The 9,648-nt window shown below is 39.8% G+C and overlaps 1 protein-coding gene across 1 annotated transcript in view; it reads right to left on the reverse strand.

The window, feature by feature from the left end:
• Positions 1-8,720, reverse strand: part of SAAL1 (serum amyloid A like 1) — a 22,753-nt gene extending 14,033 nt beyond the window's left edge. The window contains exons 1-6 of the mRNA XM_007955609.1: positions 8,586-8,720; positions 6,959-7,072; positions 5,792-5,875; positions 3,780-3,859; positions 1,915-1,974; positions 1,652-1,767 (exon numbers count right to left, since the gene is read on the reverse strand). Of these exons, the coding sequence (XP_007953800.1) occupies positions 1,652-1,767; positions 1,915-1,974; positions 3,780-3,859; positions 5,792-5,875; positions 6,959-7,072; positions 8,586-8,720 (589 nt within the window). The remainder of the gene's footprint in view (positions 1-1,651; positions 1,768-1,914; positions 1,975-3,779; positions 3,860-5,791; positions 5,876-6,958; positions 7,073-8,585) is intronic.
• Between the last annotated feature and the right edge of the window lie 928 nt (positions 8,721-9,648).

A 9,648-nucleotide genomic window follows, 5' to 3' on the forward strand; every position in this document is an offset into this window, starting at 1 on the left:
AGTCTGCAGTATGGGTTACATCTCAATATAAGGAAGACAAAAATCCTCACAAAGGGACCAATAAGCAGCATCACGATAAACAGAGAAAAGATTGAAGTTGTCAAAGAATTCACGTTGTTTGGATGGCCAGACTTCGTCTTACCTACTTTGGTCATGTTGTCAGAGGGGACCATTCCCTGGAGAAGGATCTCATACTTGGTAAGGTGGAGCGTTGACTAAAGAGGGGAAGGCCTTCAACGAAATGGACTGATACGATAGCTGCGACAATGGGCTCAAGTATAGCAAGGATCATAGAGCTGGTGCGGGATCGGGCAGTGTTTCGTTCTGCTGTGCATGGGGTTGTTCTTGAGTCGGAAACGACTTGACGGCAGCTAACAACAATAACAATGCCTAAGATATCAATCTTTATGTGTTCCATTTCAATTTTAACAACTTCCAATTTTCCTAGATTCATACTTCATACATTCCATGTTCCAATTATTAATGGATGTTTGCAGCTGCTTCTTCTCATTTTGAGTCATGCCACATCAACAAACGGAGGCCCCGAAACTTTTACTCTAGCCACATCATTATGATTGGCTCTACTCCAAAGAGGCAGCTCTTCCCCAGTTGTATTCTGAGTGCCCTCTGACTTGAGTGACTCATCTTCTAGCACTGTATCGGACTATGTTTTAAGGCTATTCATAAAGTTTTCCAGTAATAAATCAGATGGTGTTTCACTGCTATTCATAAGGTTTTAATTGGCCAATTGTTTGAGAAGTGTATGGCCTCTTTCTTCTTCTGAGTCTATCTTATTCTGGAAGCTCTGCTGAAACCTGTCCACGATGGGTGACCCAGCTGGCATGTGAAACACTGGTGGCATTGCCTCCAGCCTCACAGCAATAAGCAAGCTACCACAGTACAACAAACCGACAGACAAGTTCGTCTCCCTAAGCTGTTCCAAACTGCTCCACTCACTTCCTGGTCTCCCCTAGCTGTTCTGAACCACTGCCAGCTCGCTTCCTCAGCAATATGGTTAATCCTAACTCTTAAAGCTTTCCAACAAAGTTACATCTTGATAGGGAACAACAGACCAAAGTATTACATATTCTGTTTTTACCTCCTACATTTACATTTGCTGTTTTCCTTTAGTTTTAAATGGAGTCCCGGGAATTTAAAAAGAAATTTATATCTTGAATAGAAATACTTTTTCACCTTGTACTTAACTTTCTTTCTTTTTAATTAAAGTCAGTTTCAAAAACGTTGTAATCATACTTCATTTTATTGTTCTTTATTATGCCTTGCAGATACTGCATTTTTTTTTTACAAATTGAAGGTGTGTGCCAACACTGTGTCCAACAAGTCTATCAGTACCATTTCTCCAACAGCACGTACTCACTTAGTGTCCCTATGTCACCTTTTGGTACTTCTCACAATATTTTAAACTTTTTCATAATGCTACTGCACACTTAATTGACTACAGTATAGTGTAAACATAAATTTAATACGGAGTAGGAAATAAAAAAATTCACGACTAAATTTATTGCAGTATTTGCTTTACTGCAATGGTCTGGAATTGAACCAGCAATATCTCCAAGGTATGCCTGTACATGGTTTCCCAACAATTAAACATAATCTAAAAGTTTTTTTCCTAGATTACATGGTGCCTTACCATTTGTTGAACTTGACATGATGAAGCAAATGCTCTCATAAACAGCCGGATGTTCCCGGATTCTTTCAACCCAGACACTGGCTACTTCTGTCTGGGAAAGGCAAGTAAGCAACAACCTACATGATAAATGTGAGCTTAATTTCTATTTTTTAAAAACAGTAAAGGAAATTCAAGCAAGTAAAAATCATTCACATGCAGAATTAATGGTATTTTTCTAGATTCCCTTATGAGTACATGGAAACCATAAAAAGAGAAAAGCATACCTGCTTGTTTCCAGCAGAGTGGGAGGGTCTGAATCATACAAACAGTGTAATAATACCTGTCTACAAAAACAAACATTAACTTGATATACCTTACTGCTCTCTTTTCAAATATGAAGGTAGAGTTTTCATTTAATTTTTTAATCATTTTTATCGTGAAATATAGCATACATTAAAAAAATTCTATAGGATACAAATCTATAGTTAATGAACAATTATAAAGCATACTCATATTTCCAAGAGAACAGTGCCACACTTCCATAGCCTGTATGCAGTGTAGCAAATTACTTAGTGTGGCTTTTCTACCCATAAGACTTTGTAAACTCCAAGGTGGGATTTTCTATGAGCAACTGAGCAGCCCCTGATTGCTGAAGCTATCCACCTGGGTTATTTCTATTGGGAGTGGCACAATACAATGTTCTGGGAGGTGCCCACGTGCTTAGAGTTCTGATGCTGTGATTGGCTAGTTTGACCACCCTTCCGGGCTCAAAAGGAGGCCTCCGAGAGGCAGAACTCTCTCTGACTGCTGGTTGAGGAAGACGTGCTGCTGAAAGAGACACGCGCCCCTGAAAGAGACATGCGTTGCTGGGAAAGAGACACAAGAGACACGCATTGCTGAGTGAGACACCGAGGGACCAGTGCTGCTGGGAAAGTGACTGTGAGAGACTGTTGGCCGAGGGACGGTGGGCTGGGAGAGAGACTGAGCATTTTTCTTGAACTTGAGTTGTAGCCTGGTGCTTCCCTAATAAACCCCGTAATCTGTGAGCTCTGTGTGGCCACTGCAGTGAATTATCGAACCCAGGAGGGAGGTGGTGGGTGCTTTGGGAGGAACGGTTGGAGCAAGGGCTGGAGGGAGGCAGCATGTCTAGCCTTGCAGTAATAGGCCTTGGGTTACTGCTGGTAATCCTGTCTTTCTCTTGTGAGATTAGAGGAGGTCAGAACATGTGGCCTCCTTGCCGTTTTTGCACTGTATGTCCCTTACAAGTCCCTTACCTACCTAGAAATAACTGTCTTGATTTTTTCTAGCAATCATTTTCTTGTTTTGCTCTATAATTATTTTATTTATTTTGGTTTTGCTTATTTTTGAACTTTATATAAAATAAATCACACTGAGTGTATTCTTTTGAGTCTTAGTTCTCTTGCTCAATATTATGTCCATAAGAATCACCACGCTGTTCTTGTCACTGCTGCTCTGATTCATTACTGTAGTGCATTCTCTTATATGAATAGAAAATAATTTATTTTTCCAGCTTACTATTGGTAGACATTTGGGTTGATCACAGTATTGGGCTATTTCAAGCAATGCTCCTATTGCACATCCCATGAACAATGCAAATTGTTCTGTATCATTTCATTTTAAGATAAGCATCTAATTGACTAAGTCTCCCCTTAGACTTGATAGTATTTTTCATAATCACATTTTTATATGGAAAACTAGAGCCAAACATAACTTTGAGTCATTTAATCCATGAATATTATAAATCACTAAGGAATAAATTCCATGAACTAAGATTTTAAAGTCTTTCACACCGTAAGAGGTAATCCTTTCTTTTATAAATTGTTTTGGACTTTAGTCAGATGTCCCCAACTCCAAGTTTTGCCCTACTATTTTCTATCCTATGTATGTTCTATAACCTGCTGTTAAATAGACCCCTTCTACTGACAAGGAAAGTAAGTCTAAAGCCTGAATCATGTCTATAAATAGTGTGGAAGTCCCCAGCACCATCAACACACAATAAAGTTCCTGAAAAATATTCATCAAAGGTAAGAATGTTTCACGATATACTCTTATCTTTCTTATATATTAAAATTTCCTTAGGGATATGAAATATGAATCTGTTAAAAAAATATTACACAGTAAGACTTACCCAAGATTTTTATTGCTGCTGATGGACACACATATCTCCTGGAAACAGGCCATATTGCCTAAAATTCCCACACAGATTTCCTGCAAAATCAAATTTCACAGGTCACAATGGATCTGAGGTGAAACACACATATACAAAAATAACAACAAAAACAGAAACTTTCACTGCACCAAGAAGAGTGAAAACAGAGAGAAAAGTTATCTCCAAAAAAGGCGTGGTGATCTACTTCTGAAAAATCAGCCACTGACAACAGTCTATTCTTACGTACACCAGGTCAGCATGAGTCAGAATAGACTCCACAGCAACTGGTTAGCAAATCTTCATATCATTATGACCCAAGGAGAAAGTAGTTAACCAGGTCTCTATTCAAGCAGAATATTCTACCAAATAAAAATTTTAATTCAATATTCAACTGGTAGAAATATACTATAATTTATAATATACTACAGATTTAACCACTTTGTAATCTCAAAGAAAGAAAGGCAATACAGTGTAATGATTACACTGGAGTGTCATAGACCTAGGCTCAATTCCTATCTCCAGTCTTTCCTAGTTGTGTGACCTTGGACAAATTTCTTGAGATTTAGTTCTTTTATTTGTAAAGTGGTGATAACATCTACCTGATAGGAGTGGTAAAACCAAATACTCAATAAATAGCAGTTATTCATAATTACAGGAGGTCCCTGTATGGAGCAAATAGCTCATGCTCATCCACTAACCTGAAGATTGGTGGTTCAAACCCACCTACTGGAGCAAAAGAAGCAAGGCTTGGAGATCTCCTTCCACAAGAACACACTCAAGAAAACTCCATGGAGCTAGACTCTACTTGACGGGAATTTTTTAATTCATAATAATAATTTTTCAACAGATATCTACTAATTACCTGTGACATGCATAGCACATGGTAACTTAATTAGCAGTAGAGCACAGGACTCTGCACAGTACATCAAGACTAAATGAGACGGGGAAGGTGACTGTCGGGGGGGTGGGAGGGGAGCTGTTGCACTGTGGTGAGTTGTAGTCGGTGTCAATGGGACAGTGTGTGTGTGGACTGCTGTGTGGAGGGTGAATTTGCTCTGTGGATTTTCGTCCAAATCACAATGGAAAAAAAAAGGGGGGGGAAAAAAGTTTATAGGAATGTCCCAGGACTGAGGGGAAGAAAAAAAAAGAAGACTAAATGAGAGAGGTACAGATGATTGTTCTTGGGAGTTTACAATCAGCAACCACCACTGAGAATTTACTTATTAGGAAAGGCTTAGGAAAAAAGCATCACTGGGGATGATACCTAAAAACTAAACCCACTGCCATCCAGTCAATGCCTACTCATAGTGACCTTATAAGACAGAGTAGAACTGCCCCATAAGGTTTCCAAGGCAATAAATCATTACAGAAGCAGAATGCCTCATCTTTCTCCTGAGGAGTGGCTAGTGGATTCGAACAGTTGACCTTTTGGTTACAGATCAATGCTTTAACCATTGAACCATCAGAACTCCTTCCTGGGACAGATGTGAAAACAGAAGACAGAAGGTAAACAAAAGGAAGCACAAGGATGGCAATAAGCACAGTAAACTCATGACACAGTAGACAGGAATAGACAGGCCTGGCTAAACTAGTTAGGCTCAGACTGTGGCAAGTCTTAAGCAACAGGCTGAGTTCAGAAAGAAGGCTAGAAACCTTTAAGGGAGGATTTTTGTGAATTAAAAAAAGCAATGAACTGAGAAATGAGAGATCTAGGCACTGTTCCCTTTTCTGTCAAGTATTAGCAGCTAACTTTGGTAAGTTATTCAACCTACCTGGTTTCCAGAGCTATTAAATCAAAGTGTTACTCTCCCAGGTCCAGTCAAAATCTAAAACTCTATGACTGTACTCATTTTAAATAGTAAGTACCTAGTAGATGTTCACTAAACATTTATACACTGATGAGGTGATTTATAGTCAATCAGAAAAAATAAAACATTAAAGGGAAAGACTACCTAGACTATCTAAAAGGATTTAGAAATGTACATACTTACTCTTAATCGAGGACACTGGGATTTGGCCAATATTCCCATAAATATGTCAGGAGTATTAAATTCTTGGAGAAATAAAGCTACATCCTGGAAATAAATGATTATTGGTTACAGTGATGGTATATATATATATATATATATAAATGTAAATGTATATTTTATCCAAACTTATTAAATTGTACACTTTCAATACAGGCAATTTTTTTGTCAGTGATACCTCAATAAAGCTGCTAAAAGAAAAACATGGTTGAAGACATTTGTTGTTGTTGTTGTTGTTATGTGCCGTCGAGTCGGAACTGACTCATAGCAACCCCTCCTTGGGTTTCCGAGGCAGTATCACTACGGAAGTAGATTGCCCAACCTTCCTTCCGAGGAGTGGCTGATGTGTTTGAACTGCCAGCCTTCTGGTTAGCAGTCAAGTGACTTAGGCACTATGCTACCAGAGCTCCCTGAAGACATTTAGCCATTTATAACTTTTAAGATAGAAAAAACTGAATCTGGATTTTAGGGAAAAACATAACTTCAGTGGCAATGTGAAGGACATAAGGGAAGTGGAAGAGACTAAAACAAGGATTTTACTCAGGAATCTATTGCAAAAGTCCAAGTAATAAAATGAGAGATTATGTAAATCAATTAATCTCTTTTTGCACTATTTCCTTACCTGTAAAATGAGGGTATTACTTCTATCACAGGTTATTATGAAGATCAAATAGAGTAATATATATGAGAATGAGTATGAAAATATTATTATTATTGTAATTATTTACACATAATTCCTTTTTGTTCTTTCCTTCTAAATGGATCATGGTGCATCAGTGGTCTACCAACTCTTAACCTGCTATCAAATACAAAGCCAAAGTCTCTTTAGATAGGTAAATATCAAAACTGGCTGGGCTGTAAGTTTTCTAACATTCATGAAAGCTGTATGTTTAACCTAAACTGAATGAGTGTTGGGTCACATCCTTTATCCTCAAAGACAAAAGTTCAGCATTTGTAGTTCATGAGACTCATTCCCCCAACACACAGAGAAGTGATTACAGACATTAAAGATTAGGGCCTTTCCCCAGAGACTGAAAGAATGAACTTTATTTTTTTTTTAAAAAAAATCCATTCATCTCTTTGTTACCCAAAAGTCTTTTCAGAGTTTCATTTCCAACAGCGTTTCCTTACCTCATCCATTGACATGTCCCATACTCTGCAAATCTCATTCTCCATTTCTTCATCAAGCTCCATCTGCTGCTCCTCATCATGTGAGCTGAGTCTGGTGTTTTCAGGGTTAACAATCTTCAGAAACACAAAGGGAGAAAAGGGATGAATAAAAGTTATCCATAGTACTCTGCAAGTTAATATGAGCCCATAATAGCTTAGAAGTCACAAAGACACTACCCTCAAAGTATCTTCTCTTTCAAAAATCTCTTGAATATATATATATATATATATATATATATATACATACATACATACATACATACATACATACATACTGCCTTGGGTAGCGCTATTCACTCAACATTTATGGAGGGCTTACTTTTGGTAGGCACTGGGTTAGGGGCACAAAGATAAGATGTAACCCTTGCTTTTAAGTAACTTAACAGTATCTTCAAGAAGAAGATGAGGCAATCTACTTCCGTAAAGATTTACAGCCATGGAAACCCAATGGGGGTCACTATGAATTGGAATCAACTTGATGGAAGTGGGCTTGGTTTTTTAGTTTTAAGTAACGTAGATTAAGCAGAGAAAAGACATACATACTAATAATCAGAACAGAAAAGGCTAAGTGATTCAACTAAATTGAAGACAAAGGGTTGTGGAAGCAAAATGATTGGAGCAATAACTTATGCCTGGGACACCCATCCCTGGAGAGGTTGGGGGAAAAGTCTCTTAACAAGTAGTATTTGAGTTAAGTCTTGGAGGAAGAACAGGAGTTTGCCAGGTAAGAAAGGGGAGAAGGGCATTCAGATTAGAGGAAAGTAGAGAGTTCAGAATTAATAGAGGCCGGGCATGTTCAGGAAATGGTGAACAGTTTAGTGTTGATGGAACATAGAATGTGATAGGCTGAAAGGCTGCCAAGGGCCTTGGATTCCAAGCTAAGAAATCTGCATTTTTCTCCTGTAGTCAAGATAACTTAAAGGAGTGTCAGAAACAAGTTTGGTTTTTTTTTTTTTTTTTTTTTAAAAAAGGAAGATTATTCTGACACCTGTAGAGAAGACAAATTGGTGAGGAGAAAAAATGGAAGCAAGGAATTTGGGGAAAAGTGAAAAAAGACAATTCACATTTAAAACACAACACTAAGCACTCTACGGCCATCATAATCTCATTTTATATACGTTGAGAAAGAAATCGAGACGCAGCTAGTAGGTGATAAAGCCAGATATTGGTCGCAAAGTTGTATGACTCCAAAGCCACTACAGCAAAAGTCCAAGAAACAGATCATTAGGGCCTGGGCTTCGGCAATGTCAATGGGACTGAGGAGCAAAAAGACGAGCACCGTATTTACATGGTCATATATTTTTGTTAAATGTGCAAAAGTACAAGGTTTTAACAGCACGCATTCCAGTATCTCTGCTTTTGTGCTTCCCTTTGTGTTGAGGGACACGGTAGTGGCCCCAGACAGTTTTCGGGTGCAGCGGAAGTGGTCAGGACACAAGGTGTGAGGACAAAGTGTGAGTGCCCGCGGCTGGTGCCTAGGGAGGGGTGGGCATGCGGAAGGCGATTGCGGAGAAAGGAAGACTCTGCGCAGAGACGCGGCGGGGTGTCTGAGGGGTGTGAGGGCCTACCGGAGGGGCAAATTACGCACCTGAATAAGCCCGCTGAGGACGCCGAAGAGCCAGTGCTTGCTGTAGACCGTGCTCCCTATGCAGTCTCCTCCAGCCACCGCCTCATCTTCCTCCTCTTCCCGACACAGATGCGGAGGAGACGGATTGCGATCCATACCACCGCCGCGTCCGGCTCGCGGGAAGCGCGCCGGAAGTCATCAGAGGAAGCTAGAGTCTAGCTTGCGCCAGAGGGCCCGGCACGTCTGGCGCGGCTCCTGCCAGAGCGCCCCCTGCTGCCCGAATACGGAAGGACGTGATCCCAGCTCAGGTTAGAACGTCCGGGTAAGCTCCCTACTCCACTATGGCTTGATCTCCCCACCTCACCCTACCAAGGGTCTTAATTTTAATAGTTATTTGGACAAGATATTCCATCACTCTAGCAGCTCTTAACTTGATTGGAGGGAGACATATAGGGCAGGAAACAGGTCAGTGTCCTTGGGTATGGATGTGAATCTCAAAGCTGTTGGACCCTATTAAATTTACTTTATTCTCCAAAGTTTCTGGAGTTAATAAACCTCTTTGAAAGAGTTAAAGAACTTTGGATAGTTCTACATCAGGGCTCCCCTTCTTTGAATTCCTATCTACTTTGATCTCATTTGTATACACAAAATTTCTTCTTGAAATTTTAGTCCACACCATGCACACACTTTCAAATTTAAAAAAAAAAACAAAAACCCACTGCCAACAAGTCAATTCCAACTCCCAGCAACTCATTTTAGTTATCTAGTGCCACTCTAACAGAAAATACCACAAATGTATGGCTTTGACACACAGGGGTTTATTCTCTTACGGTTTAAGATGCTAGAAGTCTGAGTTCAAAATGCCAGCTCTAGGGACTGGGTGAAAGCTCCTTGACCTTGGGCTTCAGCTCTGCCTCTTGTCTTCTCCTGGCCCACAGACGCTGGAGGCTTCTCTTAACTCAGACAGCTGCTGGCTGCTGAGGCTAACAAACCCAAGGTTGACAAGTTAAATGGCACACTCCCAAGATTATTAAGCAACACAGCAGGCCACTAGATCAAGTCCAGAATCAGTCCCAAGATCAGC

Source organism: Orycteropus afer, unplaced genomic scaffold (assembly GCF_000298275.1).
Source record: "Orycteropus afer afer isolate SDZICR_OR568_19922 unplaced genomic scaffold, OryAfe1.0 scaffold00014, whole genome shotgun sequence".
NCBI lineage: Eukaryota > Metazoa > Chordata > Mammalia > Tubulidentata > Orycteropodidae > Orycteropus > Orycteropus afer.